This window comes from Oncorhynchus gorbuscha, linkage group LG01 (genome assembly GCF_021184085.1).
Source record: "Oncorhynchus gorbuscha isolate QuinsamMale2020 ecotype Even-year linkage group LG01, OgorEven_v1.0, whole genome shotgun sequence".
In the NCBI taxonomy this organism is placed as follows: Eukaryota; Metazoa; Chordata; class Actinopteri; order Salmoniformes; family Salmonidae; genus Oncorhynchus; species Oncorhynchus gorbuscha.
Genome location: NC_060173.1, coordinates 7,870,819 through 7,889,807, shown reverse-complemented (window position 1 = coordinate 7,889,807; position 18,989 = coordinate 7,870,819). Strand labels below are relative to the sequence as shown.

Genomic DNA, 18,989 nt, shown 5'->3' with positions numbered 1-18,989 from the left:
CTTTTGTGTGTGAACCTAACGCATTACCACTCTACCAACCCCACTGACAACCTCTTATGTCCATTTAAGATTTAGATGCACTATTGTAAAGTGACTGTTCCACTGGATGTCATAAGGTGAATGCACCAATTTGTAAGTCGCTCTGGATAAGAGCGTCTGCTAAATGACTTAAATGTAATGTCTTAAATGTCCTCTCCCCAGTGGCTCTCTCACCGTAGCAGGAGTTGGTGACCGAGCAGGAAGCTGAGAAGTCAAACTGTATGAACGCATCATGACCCAGGCTGATGTCTGTGGTGACAGCGTAGCGCGTGTTGGACTTCTCTATAAAGGCGAAGGCCGCCCCGTCAGAACCACACACGGGCATACGGGTTCCCCCGGGGTGGAGCAGCCAGGAACGACCGTCCATAGAGGAGAAGTCGTCCTCCAGAGGTCCCCAGCCACTGGCACTGCCACCCACCACCAGCTGGTAGAGGAAAGAGAGACGTAGGTTCCTGTCATACAGGCAGGATGCTGTATACTGATTGGCCGATATATATACACACTGACTATACAAAACGTTCTTTCCATGACAGACTGACCAGGTGAATCCAGGTGAAAGTTATGATCCCTTATTGATGTCACCTGTTAAATCCACTTCAATCAGTGTCGATGAAGGGGAGGAGGCAGGTTAGAAAATTATTTTTAAGCCTTTAATAAACAATTGAGAAGTGGATTGTGTATGTCAAAATCTAAATCAAATTGTATCGGTCACATACACATATTTAAGATGTTATTGCGTGTGTAGTGAAATGCCTGTGTTTCTAGCTCCATCTAACTATTTACAACAATACACACAAATCTAAAAGTAAAAGAATGGAATTAAGAAATATATAAATATTAGATTGAGCAATGTCAGAGTGGCATTGACTAACATACAGTAGAATAGAATACAGTATATACATATGAAATGAGTAAAGCAGTATGTTAACATTATTAAAGTGACTAGTTAGTAAATACAGTAGAATAGAATACAGTATATACATATGAGATGAGTAAAGCAGTATGTTAACATTATTAAAGTGACTAGTTAGTAAATACAGTAGAATAGAATACAGTATATACATATGAGATGAGTAAAGCAGTATGTAAACATTATTAAAGTGACTAGTTTTCCATTATTAAAGTGTCCAGTGATGTCTATGTATATAGGGCAGCAGTCTCTAAGGTGCAGGGTTGCGTAACCGGGTGGAAGCCGGCTAGTGATGGCTATTTAACCTCTTCAACCTATGGGGGCGCTATGTCATTATTGGATAAAAAAACATGCCTGTTTTAAGCACAATATTTTGTCACGAAAAGATGCTCGACTATGCATATAATTGCCAGCTTTGGAAAGAAAACACTCTGACGTTTTCAAAACTGCAAAGATATGATCTGTGAGTGCCCCAGAACTGATGCTACAGGCGAAACCAAGATGAAACTTCAAACAGGAAATGAGCAGGATTTTTGACGCTCTGTTTTACTCTGGTCTCCTTATATGGCTGTGAATGTGCTGTGAACGAACTTATGTGCTCTGCCGTTCGTCCAAGATGTCTGCAGCATTGTGACATATTTGTAGGCATATCATTGGAAGATTGGCCATAAGAGACTACATTTGCCAGGAGGCCGTCCGGTGTCCTTTGTCTAATTTGGTGCGTAATTCCCAGTGGCAATTATTTTACCGTGCGATACAGAAGGAGACTCATACTTCCAGGAACGATACAACGTTTGCCATGTTTCAGTCGATATTATGGAGTTAATTTGGAAAAACGTTCGCCGTTTGGATAACTGAATTTGCGTTTTTTTTTGGTAGCGAAACGTGATGCAGAAAACGGACCGATTTCTCCAGCCCAAAAAATCTTTCATGAAAAACTGAACATTTGCTATCTAACTGAGTCTCCTCATTGAAAACATCCGAAGTTCTTCAAAGGTAAATGATTTATTGAATGTTTTTGCTGGTTTTTGTGAAAATGTTGTCTGCTAATGCTAATGCTAAATGCTAATGCTAAATGCTAACGCTAAATGCTAAATGCTAGTTTGCTATGGTAGAGAAGCATATTTTTGAAAATCTGAGATGACAGTGTTGTTAACAAAAGGCTAAGCATGAGAGCTAGCATATTGATTTAATTTCATTTGCGATTTTCATGAATAGTTAACGTTGCGTTATGGTAATGGCCTTGAGGCTGTAGTCATGATACCGAATACGGGTTGGCTTGACGCAAGAAGTTAACAGTCTGATGGCCTTGAGATACTCAAGCTCTGATTCACCTGTATTGACCTCGCCTTCTGGATGATAGCGGGGTGAACAGGCTGTGGCTCCAGTGGTTGATGGCCTTGATGTTATTTTTGTCCTTCCTGTGACATTGGGTGCTGTAGGTGTCCTGGAGGGCAGGTAGTTTGTCCCCGGTGATGCGTTGGGCAGATCGCACCACCCTCTGGAGTTTGTGAGGGTTTTAGGGGCCAAGCCTAATTTCTTCAGCCTCCTGAGGTTGAAGAGGCGCTGTTGGCCTTCTTTACCACACTGTCTGTGTGGGTGGACCATTTCAGATCGTCAGTGATGTGTTCGCTGAGGAACTTGAAGCTTTCCACCTTCTCCACTACTGTCCCGTAGATGTGGATAGGGGGCTGCTCCCTCTGCTGTTTCCTGAAGTCCATGATCATCTCCTTTGTTTTGTTGACGTTGAGTGAGAGGTTATTTTCCTGGCACCACTCTCCCAGGGCCCTCACCACCTCTGTGTACGCTGTCTCGTCATTGTTGGTAATCAGGCCTACTACTGTTGTGTCGTCTGATTGAGTTGGAGGCGTTCGTGGCCACGCAGTCATGGGTGAACAGGGAGTACAGGAGGGGGCTCAGCATGCACCCGTGTGGGGCCCCAGTGTTGAGGATCAGCGAAGTGGAGGTATTGTTTTCTACTTTCACCACCTGGGGGCGGCCCGTCAGGAAGTCCAGGACCCAGTTGCAAAAGGGGGGGGTACTCAGACCCAGCGCCCCGAGCTTAATGATGAGCTTGAAGGGCACTATATTCTATAAAGGTTAAATAAAAACACATATTGTCTTATGGAGCACATAACTGTATTTGTATTCAACCGTATTCCCAGTCACCTTGCCGTGGTTAAATGTGATGGTTCGTGCTTTCAGTTTTTCACGAATGCTGCCATCTATCCACGGTTTCTGGTTTGGATAGGTTTTAAATCTCACAGTGGGTACATCATCTCCAATGCACTTCCTGATGAACTCAGTCACCATATCTGTGTATTTGTCAATGTTATTCTCATAGGCTACCCGGAACAAATACCAGTCCGCGTGATCAACACAATCTTGAAGCATGGATTCCGATTGGTCAGACCAGCGTAGAGTAGACCTTAGCACGGGTACTTCCTGTTTTAGTTTCTGACTATCGGAAGGGATGAGCAAAATGGAGTCATTATCAGATTAGCCAAAGGGAGGGCGGGGGAGGGCCTTTTCGAAAAGTTTAGTAGCAGTGCTCCAATGTTTTTCCAGCGCGTGTACTGCAAGTCAATGTGTTGGTAGAACTTCGATAGCATTTTCCTCAAAATTGCTTTGTTAAAATCCCCAGCTACAATAAATGCGGCCTCAGGATATGTGGTTTCCAGTTTGCATAAAGTCCAGTTTAGTTCTTTGAGGGCCGTCGTGGTATCGGCTTGAGGTGGGATATACACGGCTGTGACCATAACCGAAGAGATTTCTCTTGGGAGGTAATACGGTCGGCATTTGATTGTGAGGTATTCTAAGTCGGGTGAACAAATGGACTTGAGTTTCTGTTTGTTATCACAATCACACCATGAGTAGTTAATCATGAAACATACACCCCCACCTTTCTTCTTGCCGGAGAGGTCTTTATTCCTGTCTGTGTGATGTACTGAGAACCCAGCTGGCTGTATGGACAGGGACAGTATATCCAGAGAGAGCCAATGTTTCATTGAAACAGAGCATGTTACAATTCCTGATGTCTCTCTGGAAGGAGATCCTCGCCCTGAGCTCGTCTACTTTATTACGCCTAGACTGAACATTAGCGAGTAATATACATGGAATTGGTGGATGGTGTGCACGCCTCCTGAGTCGGACTAGAAGTCCCCTCCGAATACCTCTCCTCCTACAGCGGTGTCTTGGAGCAGCCTCTGGAAAAAGTTAAATTACCCTGGATACGAACAAAGGATCCAATTAGAGAAAGTTGTGTTCCTGGTTACCGCCGCTCTGATATCCAAAAAGTTATTTCCGTCTGTATGTAATAACACAAGAATAATTCTGGGCTAATAATGTAAGAAATAACACCCACAAAACAAGATACTACAAAGTTGCTTAGGAACTGGATGCTGAGCTGCCATATCTGTTGGCACCATCTTATGTGTGTCATTCAGAGGGTGAATGGGCAAGACAAAACATTTAAGTGCCTTTGCAACTCAATGTGAGGAATGTAGTGTAGACTGAGTATACCAACCTAAGGTACTACCTTAGTCAGATAACGATAGATGGCAGGATGGATGAGGAGATTGATGAATGGACAAACATGTTTAGATTTACATTTGGGTGAAGTTCCTTGATCAAGGGCACAAGTCAGATCAGGGATTCAAACCAGACACCTTTCGGTTACTGACTCAAAGCTCTTAAACACTAGGCTATCTGCCGATGTAGGGAAGGTGCCTCACCTGATCAATGACCCACGGACTGTAGAAGTGTCCGTTCTCAGAGGGCTGCCACCAGCGGAGACGTGTGGAGGAGGTACGGGCACGCAGAGGGATCTCCAGGGCCACCAGGCGAGCCTGGTTACTGCTGTTGGAGAAGATGATGATGGATGATGAAGATGACGATGACGATGATGGACGATGATGGATGATGATGAAGATGATGATGATGAAGATGATGATGATGATGATGATGATGATGATGAGATGATGATGATGATGATGATGGATGATGAAGATGATGATGATGATGAGGATGATGGATGATGAAGATGATGGATGATGATGGATGATGAAGATGATGATGATGATGATGGATGATGAAGATGATGATGATGATGATGATGATGATGATGATGATGATGATGATGATGATGATGATGGATGATGAAGATGATGATGATGGATGATGAAGATGATGATGATGATGATGGATGATGAAGATGATGATGATGATGATGATATAAGATAACATAAGTTAAGATAGCAGTTTATTTTTCACAGTAAAAATGCCTTTGCGTTGAAAAACTAAAAGGACGTAAAAACATCAACAGGCAAAAACACATGGAGGTCCAAGGGGAACAAGAGAATCCGCTAACCTGTTTGAGAAGAGGAAGTCCTGCAGCAGGCCCCAGGTCAGACCTCCGTCTACAGAGAACTGGAGCAGGACGGGCTGGGAACGGGGGTCTGGGGACGCCTTCCCACAGCCCAGACGCAGGAAGAACTGAACAAACCTATAGGAAAAATGTAGTATTTTGTTATAATGCGCATCAATAAATATATTTATACTGTATATATATATATATATATATATATATGAATGTGTGTGTATGTGTGTGTATGTGTGTGTGTGTGTGTGTGCGTGTGTGTGTGTGTGTGTGTGTGTGTGTGTGTGTGTGTGTGTGTGTGTGTGTGTGTGTGTGTGTGTGTGTGTGTGTGTGTGTGTGTGTGTGTGTGTGTGTGTGTGTACGAGTGCATCTATTTCCAGATTGGTACAATTTGATAACACACACATTTTACTATCAATGTAAGGACCATGCCACTGGAAAAGTGAGGACTTTCCAATAGGACTAGATATAAACTAATACCACACCTTACCATTAGACGGTCTCAGTAGCACATCTATCTGTTAACATATATAATAATAATAATATATGCCATTTAGCAGACGCTTTTATCCAAAGCGACTTACAGTCATGTGTGCATACATTCTACGTATGGGTGGTCCCGGGGATCGAAACCACTACCCTGGCGTTACAAGCGCCATGCTCTACCAACTAAACCCCACACACACACACACACACACACACACACACACACACACACACACACACACACACACACACACACACACACACACACACACACACACACACACACACACACACACACAGTACCTGGCATTGGATAGGTCCATGTCGTTAGTGACCAGCATGCGCAGGCCATCCTCGCTGAAGAACAGGTGGTTCCCACTGGACATGATGCCACATTTCCTGCTAGGCTTCCCTCCACTCAGAAGCCTAAAGCGCTCTGCATCCATCGCCCCTCCTAAATATCCACACACACACACACACACACACACACACACACACACACACACACACACACACACACACACACACACACACACACACACACACACACACACACACACACACGCTAGAACTAGCACACTAAATAATGTAATAAAGCTAGGACTAGCACACTAGATAATGTAATAAAGCTAACATTAGCACACTGGATAATGTAATAAAGCCAGGACTATAGTAGGACATTGGATAATGTAATAAAGCTAGGACTATAGTAGCACACTAGATAATGCCATAAAGCTAGGACTATAGTAGCACACTAGATAATGTAATAAAGCTAGGACTAGCACACTGGATAATGTAATAAAGCTAGGACTATAGTACCACACTAGATAATGTAATAAAGCTAGGACTATAGTAGCACACTAGATAATGTACTAAAGCTAGGACTATAGTAGCACACTAGATAATGTAATAAAGCTAGGACTATAGTACAACACTAGATAATGTAATAAAGCTAGGACTAGCACACTGACATTTTATGCACTGCAAACACTACTAACACGATATATAATGACAGACAAATGACAGATAAATCCATCAGATTAAATAGACGTTCAGGTGATGATGAAAAATAGACTAGTAAAACACAGATACACAACAAACTAGAAATACAGTGTGTTCATCACAACAGCCAGCTGTTCTCAACAGCCATCTGTTCTCAACAGTCAGCTGCAGTCTGCTGGAGTCCATGACCAAGTGCAGCTCTGCGAGTATTGAAGGCAACCTCTCAATACTCGAACACTGTGTATGGACAGCACAAATACAGTCTACTACTCACACACACACACACACACACACACACACACACACACACACACACACACACACACACACACACACACACACACACACACACACACACACACACACACACACACACACACACACACACACACACACACACACACACACAAGGACACACACAGAGACACACACAGAGACACACACACACACAGAGACACACACACACACAGAAAGACACACACACACACACACACACACACACACACACACACACACACACACACACACACACACACACACACACACACACACACACACACACACACACACACACACACACACACACACACACACACACACACACACACACACACACACACACTCAGGCACACACACACACTCAGGCACATACTCAGGCACATACTCCCTCTGTGTTTGTGTGGGCATCTGCGTTTTCTTGAACCTTTGAGGGAGTGGATGTTCAACCAATAGATACAAAGGGATTAGTTAAGGTTAAAGGTTAAGGTTATAGGCTCAGGATTAGGGACAAGATTAGGGGGGGTGTGGGGGTTAGGGTTTACTATAACCCGCCATCCGAAACCATACAAAATCTACCCGCAATTACTCTACCACTGCCTACCTTCAAAGTCTTCCTTGAGAAAATCAGGGTTGAGTGTGTCAGGTTGGGAGCAGTCTGCGCCAGAGTAGCCTGGGTCACAGACACAGTGTGTCCCCTTCACACACGTCCCGTGTCCGTTACACATGTCCTGGCACTGGGGGCCAATGTACACACTGTCCAGGGCCCAGGTAGGAGGGGAGGAACTGCTGGAGAAGAAGCCCTGGTACCAACGGAACCGGATGGAGCTGGCGTGGGCGGAGGTGAGAGAACGATCGTAGCAATGCATCAATAAATCAATGAATCACTGAATTAATCAATCAATCAATTAATCAATGAATCACTGAATCAATCAATCAATCAATGAATCAATGAATCAATGAATCAATGAATCACTGAATCAATGAATCAATGAATCACTGAATCAATCAATCAATGAATCAAATGTATTACAGTTTTTGCCGATTGTTTACACACTGAAAGTGAATGTTTAGACAAAAATATCAAAACCGTAACTTTTTAAACAAAGATACAAAAACACTTTCTGCTTTGTTTGTTTGTTTGTTTGTTTGTTTGTTTGTTTGTTTGTTTGTTTGTTTGTTTGTAATTCTGCAACACGCTTTGCAAAACACTACACACTGTTTCCTACATTAGACACTTCGTTCAAGAATGAAATCTCTTCTTTTCAAAATGAAAAACATACCCACACACACACACACACACACACACACACACACACACACACACACACACACACACACACACACACACACACACACACACACACACACACACACACACACACACACACACACACACACACACACACACACACACACACACACACACACACACAGGAAGAGGAAGAGGAAGAGGTAGAGGAAGAGAGAGAGGAAGAGGTAGAGGAAGAGGTAGAGGTAGAGAGAGAGGAAGAGGAAGAGGTAGACAAAGAGTCGTTGTGAATGTCCCTGGGCAGAGAGGGGGGTTGTTATAGGACAAAGAGTCGTTGTGAATGTCCCTGGGCAGAGAGGGGGAAATATCCCCTTGTGGGCCGCCATTTGTCTGCAAGGAGTTCTCCATCACTATGGCAACCCCGGTCCCTACAATACTGCACACATTATCTGGATGCACTACATAATGCAGTAAATGGTGTTGGAAAGTGTATGCCCGCCAACCACATGCCCCCCTGCCTCTTCTGCAAGTAATGGAAGAGGCATGCGGAGACACTGAGGTGGGGGTCAGGGGGTCAGTCCAGGGTTGGATACCCACCCCGTTGCCAAGCCAGGGATGACCCCGTTGCCTAGCCAGGGATGACCCCGTTGCCTAGTCAGGGATGACCCCGTTGCCTAGCCAGGGATGACCCCGTTGCCTAGCCAGGGATGACCCCGTTGCCTAGCCAGGGATGACCCCGTTGCCTAGTCAGGGATGACCCCGTTGCCTAGCCAGGGATGACCCCGTTGCCTAGCCAGGGATGACCCCGTTGTCTAGCCAGGGATGACTCCGTTGCCTGGATGACCCCGTTGCCTAGCCAGGGATGACCCCGTTGCCTAGCCAGGGATGACCCCGTTGCCTAGCCAGGGATGACCCCGTTGCCTAGCCAGGGATGACCCCGTTGCCTAGCCAGGGATGACCCCGTTGCCTAGTCAGGGATGACCCCGTTGCCTAGCCAGGGATGACCCCGTTGCCTAGCCAGGGATGACCCCGTTGCCTAGCCAGGGATGACCCCGTTGCCTAGCCAGGGATGACCCCGTTGCCTAGTCAGGGATGACCCCGTTGCCTAGCCAGGGATGACCCCGTTGCCTAGTCAGGGATGACCCCGTTGCCTAGCCAGGGATGACCCCGTTGCCTAGTCAGGGATGACCCCGTTGCCTAGCCAGGGATGACCCCGTTGCCTAGCCAGGGAGGTGATGTGGCCAAACACTAACAGAAGACGGGATCCATGAACCATCCACCCCATCTTTTACAAAACACATTTTTTGGGGGTGGCAGGTTAGCCTAGTGGTTAGAGCGTTGGATGAGTAACCGGAAGGTTGCAAGTTCAAATTCCCGAGCTGGCAAGGCGCAAATCTGCCTCTGAACAGGCAGTTAACCCACTGTTCCTAGGCCGTCATTGAAAATAAGAATTTGTTCTTAACTGACTAGTTAAATAAAGGTTAAATAAAGGTCAAATAAAGGTCAAATAAAGGTCAAATGAAAATGTTTTTTGTTTAACACTGCACTGTAATTTTTTTATTTTTGTTTCCGTGAGTTTACGGTAACATATTGTATTGATTACTGTACTGTAATTCTACTTTTCTTTGTGTTTTTTTTGTTGTTGTTGTTGTTGTTGTTGTAAAAACCTGCAATGGGGAAAAATATAAGCGCTATATAATATTTTGTCTGACGCCTTTCTATGTTTGTGTTAAATTGAAATGTGAGTAGATGTACTGGAACATTCTGGAACAGAAGCCTGTATGTACTGTACTGGAACATTCTGGAACAGAAGCCTGTATGTACTGTACTGGAACATTCTGGAACAGAAGCCTGTATGTACTGTACTGGAACATTCTGGAACAGAAGCCTGTATGTACTGTACTGGAACATTCTGGAACAGAAGCCTGTATGTACTGTACTGGAACATTCTGGAACAGAAGCCTGTATGTACTGTACTGGAACATTCTGGAACAGAAGCCTGTATGTACTGTACTGGAACATTCTGGAACAGAAGCCTGTATGTACTGTACTGGAAAATTCTGGAACAGAAGCCTGTATGTACTGTACTGGAACATTCTGGAACAGAAGCCTTTATGTACTGTACTGGAATATTCTGGAACAGAAGCCTGTATGTACTGTACTGGAACATTCTGGAACAGAAGCCTGTATGTACTGTACTGGAACATTCTGGAACAGAAGCCTGTATGAGAACATTGAAATGTGAGTAGATGTACTGGAACATTCTGGAACAGAAGCCTGTATGAGAACATTGAAAAGGTATACAAAGTACTAAAAGACAGCAGTGTTTTGTATAAAAGTTTGTCAGTGTGTTGCTGCTTTGAAAGAGTCGTTCAAATGGTGCCTGTGTGTGTTATCATTTTGTAGCAAAAATGCCATTTTGAAAAAAGGATTGTTAGGTCTCGATTGCGGAGTATTTAATTTTGACGTAGGAAGTGAAATGTTTATCTCCAAGGGTTGTGTCTTAGTTGGCTTGAGCCAAATTCCGCAACAAGTGTGTAAGCAATCGCAAAAAAAAACTCTAACAAAGACATTTTTTTCCTTCCCATCAGCATTTGCACAACACTTTTCGAGAAACCCAGCCTAGACTCCAAAGAGAAAAGAAAAAGCAGAAGCACAAGTTATCAGGAAAACAAATCCCAGAAAGGAACCTCACCCGCAGAGTCTCAGCTTGTCAAAGTGGATGACCTCCCGTCTCCAGCCCTGGGTGGTTCCCGGGTAGTAGACACTGGCAGGGTGCAGCTCTGTGGAGCACAGGGAAGAGGGCTGGGGGCCTCCTGAACACAAGGGCACCAGGAGGTACCAGGTGGATCCAAAGTCCCTGGAGAATTCCAGTCGTACCGGGTTAGAGGCGGAGCTGTCTGCCGTGCAGCCCACGTTGATCTGAAATTGATCAGGTATACTTCTTATCATATTGCTAACATATAATTATTACCATAATAAACCATAACATCTTTATCCAAAACCAAACAAGATCTACCAGTTCTATACCCACTGCCTTAAGGGAGCTTCAGCAAGAAACATTTTCAATAAACATAAAATAATTCTGGACCTCTGAAACAAGCTTACCATTTTCCTACATTTTCAAGTTCCTATTATTATAATACGATTCATTATTTCCATAACATAATTATGATCATTAACCTGCCTACATCACAGAGGAGAGTAATTATACTGACTGATTATTAATAGGAATCAAGCATATAAATGAGTCATTATCATTTCAAAAACCCTTTGCTTTGCCCTCCACTTTTACAGTATATTAGGATTATTTTCCCCATTGAGTTCCTCTTTCAGCATTCATCTACCCCAGGCCTTTTCTCTCCTCTCAGTCTCTCTGTTATCTCTCTCTGTTCATTATTCCTCTCTCTTCTACCCCAGGCCTTCTCTCTCCTCTCAGTTCTGTTATCTCTCTCTGTTATCTCTCTCTGTTCATACCCCACTCATTCCTCTCCTCTTCTACCCCAGGCCTTCTCTCTCCTCTCAGTCTCTCTGTTATCTCTCTCTGTTCATACCCCACTCATTCCTCTCCTCTTCTACCCCAGGCCTTCTCTCTCCTCTCAGTCTCTCTGTTATCTCTCTCTGTTATCTCTCTCTGTTCATACCCCACTCATTCCTCTCCTCTTCTACCCCAGGCCTTCTCTCTCCTCTCAGTCTCTCTGTTATCTCTCTCTGCCTTCTCTCTCCTCTCAGTCTCTCTGTTATCTCTCTTCATACCCCACTCATTCCTCTCCTCTTCTACCCCAGGCCTTCTCTCTCCTCTCAGTCTCTCTGTTATCTCTCTCTGTTCATACCCCACTCATTCCTCTCCTCTTCTACCCCAGGCCTTCTCTCTCCTCTCAGTCTCTCTGTTATCTCTCTCTGTTCATACCCCACTCATTCCTCTCCTCTTCTACCCCAGGCCTTCTCTCTCCTCTCAGTCTCTCTGTTATCTCTCTCTGTTATCTCTCTCTGTTCATACCCCACTCATTCCTCTCCTCTTCTACCCCAGGCCTTTTCTCTCCTCTCAGTCTCTCTGTTATCTCTCTCTGTTATCTCTCTCTGTTCATACCCCACTCATTCCTCTCCTCTTCTACCCCAGGCCTTCTCTCTCCTCTCAGTCTCTCTGTTATCTCTCTCTGTTATCTCTCTCTGTTCATACCCCACTCATTCCTCTCCTCATCTACCCCAGGCCTTTTCTCTCCTCTCAGTCTCTCTGTTATCTCTCTCTGTTATCTCTCTCTGTTCATACCCCACTCATTCCTCTCCTCTTCTACCTCAGGCCTTCTCTCTCCTCTCAGTCTCTCTGTTATCTCTCTCTGTTCATACCCCACTCATTCCTCTCCTCTTCTACCCCAGGCCTTCTCTCTCCTCTCAGTCTCTCTGTTATCTCTCTCTGTTCATACCCCACTCATTCCTCTCCTCTTCTACCCCAGGCCTTCTCTCTCCTCTCAGTCTCTCTGTTATCTCTCTCTGTTCATACCCCACTCATTCCTCTCCTCTTCTACCCCAGGCCTTCTCTCTCCTCTCAGTCTCTCTGTTATCTCTCTGTTCATACCCCACTCATTCCTCTCCTCTTCTACCCCAGGCCTTCTCTCTCCTCTCAGTCTCTCTGTTATCTCTCTCTGTTATCTCTCTCTGTTCATACCCCACTCATTCCTCTCCTCTTCTACCCCAGGCCTTCTCTCTCCTCTCAGTCACTCTGTTATCTCTCTGTTATCTCTCTCTGTTCATACCCCACTCATTCCTCTCCTCTTTCCCCATTCATTTCCTCTTTTCCTTCACTCCTTTCCTTGCCCACTTTGTTTTCCCAACCAGGCAGTCTGTTTGCTCTCTACTGTTCATACCTCAAACTGGATGATAGTGTTCTCGTAGGACGTGTGTGTGTGTGTGTGTGTGTGTGTGTGTGTGTGTGTGTGTGTGTGTGTGTGTGTGTGTGTGTGTGTGTGTGTGTGTGTGTGTGTGTGTGTGTGTGTGTGTGTGTGTGTGTGTGTGTGTTCATACCTCAAACTGGATGATGGTGTTCTCGTTGACGTCGATGTCTCTGGTGGTTATTGAATGTTCTCCCAGCTCACTGGATAAAAACACCATGGCCGACTCATCCTTCTCCCTGTACACACAGAGACACAGTCCGTTGTCAACAATGCTTTGTCAGCAGGGGTTGGGCTCAAGTCCAACTCAATTCAGTCGATTCAGGAAGTATACTGACATTCCAAATCCAATTTGAATTGGATTTATTTATTTTCCGTTAACCTCTAAAAGTCTAAGTCATTAGGGGGAAGGGTTCTACTAAGCTAACATATGGATATTTTTTAAGATGGTCGAACCATGGAACATTTAGCTAGTAGCATTTAGCTATTAGCATTTAGCTATTAGCATTTAGCTATTAGCATTTAGCTATTTTACATTCAATATTAGGATCCCTGTAGATATATATATATATATATACACATTACATTTTTTTTTACAATCATTTGATAAAATATAGATTTGGGCTTTTATTACTATAGCACATAGAAACACATTGAATAACACATTCATAATGGCAAAGAAATAAATCATAAGGAATAGGGTTTTGAAGTGTCTGTCCTATATCTAGGAGATATAAGAAAGATCAGGAAATGGTGTAGTTTTTGGGATACATATTTATAATTTCTTCTTTTTTGTCGGCACAAAACTACCTCTATGGTTCTATAATACATGTTACAAAACAGTATTGGTTACCTTCAGACTCGTCCCGTGACACTGGTGAGGGTCGTCGAGCAAAAGGGAGAACACCGTTGTGTTCGTGAGAATGTCTCCCTTCTATAGAGGGGTCGGCTGCTACAAACATTTTTCGTAAGAAGATTTTCACCACAAACTGACAGACACCGCTGTAGTTTGTCTACCGTCCACCGCAGACATGGAAGGCCGAACTTAGGAGGACGTGGAAGGCCGAACTTAGGAAGACGTGGAAGGCCGAACTTAGGAGGACGTGGAAGGCCGAACTTAGGAGGACGTGGAAGGCCGAACATAGGAGGACGTGGAAGGCCGAACTTAGGAGGACGTGGAAGGCCGAACTTAGGAGGACGTGGAAGGCCGAACTTAGGAGGACGTGGAAGGCCGAACTTAGGAGGACGTGGAAGGCCGACATAGGAGTACGTGGAAGGCCGACATAGGAGGACGTGGAAGGCTGAACTTAGGAGGACGTGGAAGGCCGAACATAGGAGGATGTGGAAGGCCGAACTTAGGAGGACGTGGAAGGCCGACATAGGAGGACGTGGAAGGGCGAACTTAGGAGGACGTGGAAGGCCGAACTTAGGAGGACGTGGAAGGCCGAACATAGGAGGATGTGGAAGGCCTAACTTAGGAGGACGTGGAAGGCCGAACTTAGGAGGACGTGGAAGGCTGAACTTAAGAGGACGTGGAAGGCCGAACTTAGGAGGACGTGGAAGGCCGAACTTAGGAGGACGTGGAAGGCCAAACTTAGGAGGACGTGGAAGGCCGACAAAGGAGGACGTGGAAGGCCGAACTTAGGAGGACGTGGAAGGCCGAACTTAGGAGGACGTGGAAGGCCGAACTTAGGAGGACGTGGAAGGCCGACATAGGAGAACGTGGAAGGCCGAACTTAGGAGGACGTGGAAGGTAGACATAGGAGGATGTGGAAGGCCGACAAAGGAGGACGTGGAAGGCAGATATAGGAGGATGTGGAAGGCCGACAAAGGAGGACGTGGAAGGCCGAACTTAGGAGGACGTGGAAGGCCAAACTTAGGAGGACGTGGAAGGCCGACAAAGGAGGACGTGGAAGGCCGAACTTAGGAGGACGTGGAGGGCCGAACTTAGGAGGACGTGGAAGGCCGAACTTAGGAGGACGTGGAAGGTAGACATAGGAGGATGTGGAAGGCCGACTAAGGAGGACGTGGAAGGCCGAACTTAGGAGGACGTGGAAGGCCAAACTTAGGAGGACGTGGAAGGCCAAAAGGAGGACGTGGAAGGCCGACAAAGGAGGAGGACGTGGAAGGCCGAACTTAGGAGGACGTGGAAGGCCGAACTTAGGAGGACGTGGAAGGCCGACATAGGAGAACGTGGAAGGCCGAACTTAGGAGGACGTGGAAGGTAGACATAGGAGGATGTGGAAGGCCGACAAAGGAGGACGTGGAAGGCCGAACTTAGGAGGACGTGGAAGGTAGACATAGGAGGATGTGGAAGGCCGACAAAGGAGGACGTGGAAGGCAGATATAGGAGGATGTGGAAGGATTGAGACGCAGCCCATGCAAAGATGATTTCTCTAGTTTTTAAACAGACAGATTTGGATGGGGATGTGTTTTATTTACGTGACTTAGATTGATGCACAGGTGCATCAATAGACTCTTAAGGAAACCCTAAACTACGATGTTAGTTTACTTCCTGAATTGACTGATTTGAAGTGGACTATGACCCAACACACAGAGATAAGGTCTGGAGGTACAGTGGAAGGCCTTCACAGTGTACAAGAGGCAGGTGGTACTACTCACAGGCCACTCTTCTGGTAAGGGCAGTAGAGTCCAGTGTTGCCTCCTGGGTAGAAGAGCCAGTTGTAGTTTTGGGGTCCGCCCTCGAAGTTGTCTGAGACTACGGGTGGGTTGTTGAGCGAGCTTCCATCGATGATCAGGTCATCAATCACCCACACCTCCTCTTTCTTACCTACAGGAGACATATATAACCAGTCAGACATACAGTGTGTCCCCACCATATCCCACTGGGCAAAAAACTGGTTGAATCAACGTTGTTTCCATGACATTTTCAACCAAGAAATTCAAGGTGATGATGTTGAATCAACGTGAAAAACTGACTGGATTTGCAATAGTCATCAACGTAAGGGGAAATTTGGTCTTTCTGTGTATGTATGTGTCTCTGTGTGTGTGTGTGTGTGTGTGTGTCTGTGTGTGTGTCTGTGTGTGTGTCTCTGTGTGTGTCTCTGTGTGTGTGTATGTGTGCGTGTGTGTGTCTGTGTGTGTGTGTCTCTGTGTGTGTCTGTGTGTGTGTGTGTGCCTCTGTGTGTGTGTGTGCGTGTGTGTGTCTGTGTGTGTGTGTCTCTGTGTGTGTCTCTGTGTGTGTGTGTGTGTGTCTCTGTGTGTGTCTCTGTGTGTGTGTGTGTGTCTTTCTGTGTATGTATGTGTCTCTGTGTGTGTGTGTGTGTGTGTGTGTCTGTGTGTGTGTCTGTGTGTGTGTCTCTCTGTGTGTCTCTGTGTGTGTGTATGTGTGCGTGTGTGTGTCTGTGTGTGTGTGTCTCTGTGTGTGTCTCTCTGTGTGTGTGTGTGTGTGTCTCTGTGTGTGTCTCTGTGTGTGTGTGTGTGTCTTTCTGTGTATGTATGTGTCTCTGTGTGTGTGTGTGTGTGTCTTTCTGTGTATGTATGTGTCTCTGTGTGTGTGTGTGTGTGTGTCTCTGTGTGTGTCTCTGTGTGTGTGTCTTTGTGTGTGTATGTGTCCCTGTATACTCTACTCACCACTGTTGTAGGGCTGCCAGAGTCTGAAGCGGGTAGCGTTGGTCTGGGCCCTGGCAGGCAGAGGGAGGTGTAGGAACAGCGTGTCGGTTGAGGTGGGGAAGTAGAACTCATCTAACAGCAACCAGCTGATTCCTCCGTTCACTGAGTACTGCAGCAGCACCGAGTGGGACCGTTCTGGGACACCTGGGAAACAGAACACACAGAGTCAACATGCTGTACAACAAATCAACAAAAACACAAAACAAGAGGCCTCCCGGGTGGCGCAGTGGTCTAAGGCACTGCATCGCAGTGCTAGCTGTGCCACCAATGATCGAGCCCAGGCTCTGTCGCAGCCGGCCGTGACCGGGAGGTCCATGGGGCGATGCACAATTGGCCCCGCTTCGTCCAGGTTTGGTCGGTAGGGATGTCTCATCGCGCACCAGCGACTCCTGTGGCGGGCCGGGCGCAGTGCGCGCTAACCAGGTCGCCAGGTGCACCGTGTTTCCTCCGACACATTGGTGCGGCTGGCTTCCGGGTTGGATGCGCACTGTGTTAAGAAGCAGTGCGGCTTGGCTTGGTTGGGTTGTGTTTCGGAGGATGCGTGGCTTTCAACCTTCGTCTCTCCCGAGCCCGTACGGGAGTTGTAGCGATGAGACAAGATAGTAGCTACTAACAATTGGATACCCCGAAAAAGGGGGTCATTTGCCCAACCTAGATTGAGGCACAGACACGGTCTCAATGGGGATAGCTGAGGGGATAGCTGAGCTGACTACACTGACTGTGCTAGTGGCAGACTCCACAAAGCTGGCAGGCTGGCTAACAGCCTTCTGTCTGGCCTGCACCCTATCTCATTGGGGAGTTAGTGCAGCTAGGATGAAGTACGTCACTCCTCTGCAGACCAGGCTTGGTCCTGTTTGTGGGTGAGTCCCAGAAAGAGGGAATTGGGGAGAAAAAGGGGTAAAAAAACAAACACAAAACACACACTACTTCAAACAGGCTGTACAGCATGTATCATAACTGCAAGCGGATAGAGACAGAATGTGTGTGAAATCGAGTGACCTACCCTTAGTGATGAACTTGAAGGAGAACTGGATGTAAAGTGTGCTGGTACAGTCCAGGTCCCTCGACACCAACATACGTAGACCTTCCTACAAAATACAGGAACACAGAAAGAGAAATTAAGATGATTTATAATCAATGAGAAAGTACACTTACTGAGTCTTCTAGGGAAAATGCTGTGTATGTACTGTCAAAGCTCTTCTCTGTTCCGACACCCCATTGGTGAAACCAGCTTCTCCCCCTGAAGCTAGGACAACAGAGTCCCTTCCCATCTTCCCCCTGAAGCTAGGACAGCAGAGTCCCGGTCCGTCTTCCCCCTGAAGCTAGGACAGCAGAGTCCCTGCTCGTCTTCCCCCTGAAGCTAGGACAGCAGAGTCCCGGTCCATCTTCCCCCTGAAGCTAGGACAGCAGAGTCCCTGCTCGTCTTCCCCCTGAAGCTAGGAATGCAGAGTCCCTGCCCGTCTTCCCCCTGAAGCTAGGACAGCAGAGTCCCTGTCCATCTTCCCCCTGAAGCTAGGACAGCAGAGTACCCGTCCATCTTCCCCCTGAAGCTAGGACAGCAGAGTCCCTGTCCATCTTCCCCCTGAAGCTAGAACAGCAGAGTCCCTGTCCATCTTCCCCCTGATGCTAGGACAGCAGAGTCCCTGTCCATCTTCCCCCTGATGCTAGGACAGCAGAGTCCCTGTCCATCTTCCCCCTGAAGCTAGAACAGCAGAGTCCCTGTCCATCTTCCCCCTGAAGCTAGGACAGCAGAGTCCCTGCCAGTCTTCTGAAAACATCTGAAACTCTATCTCATTAAAGAGTATCTTTAAGGAAACATCCCAGTCATTCTTGTTCCACCACCCCATCACTCGTCTTTCCCTACTAGCACTGACTTTGGTGATAACTACTTTATATTTATATATTCTTCATTTCATTATTTTACTTTAGATTGCGTGTATTGTTAGATATTACTTGTTAGATATTACAGCACTGTCGGAGCTAGAAAACACAAGCATTTCGCAACACCCGCAATAACATCTGCTTAAACACGTGTATGTGACAAATAATATCAAATTTTTTGAGGGGGGGGGGTTGGATTTGAGGATCATGTACTTACTACGACTGTGATATGTGGTTCTTCTC

At 46.1% G+C, this 18,989-nt stretch overlaps 1 protein-coding gene across 2 annotated transcripts in view; it reads right to left on the bottom strand.

Annotated features, from left to right (window-relative positions):
• The window catches only part of LOC124032171 (reelin-like), a 338,397-nt gene that overhangs the window by 27,147 nt on the left and 292,261 nt on the right, over positions 1–18,989 (bottom strand). Inside the window, exons 39-48 of one of the 2 annotated variants that reach the window (XM_046344341.1) lie at positions 17,869–17,953; positions 16,827–17,009; positions 15,855–16,023; positions 13,366–13,471; positions 11,039–11,265; positions 7,696–7,919; positions 6,117–6,267; positions 5,319–5,453; positions 4,684–4,807; positions 214–463 (exon numbers count right to left, since the gene is read on the bottom strand). In XM_046344341.1, the coding sequence (XP_046200297.1) occupies positions 214–463; positions 4,684–4,807; positions 5,319–5,453; positions 6,117–6,267; positions 7,696–7,919; positions 11,039–11,265; positions 13,366–13,471; positions 15,855–16,023; positions 16,827–17,009; positions 17,869–17,953 (1,654 nt within the window). The remainder of the gene's footprint in view (positions 1–213; positions 464–4,683; positions 4,808–5,318; positions 5,454–6,116; positions 6,268–7,695; positions 7,920–11,038; positions 11,266–13,365; positions 13,472–15,854; positions 16,024–16,826; positions 17,010–17,868; positions 17,954–18,989) is intronic. The other variant, XM_046344351.1, reaches the window with a different exon arrangement.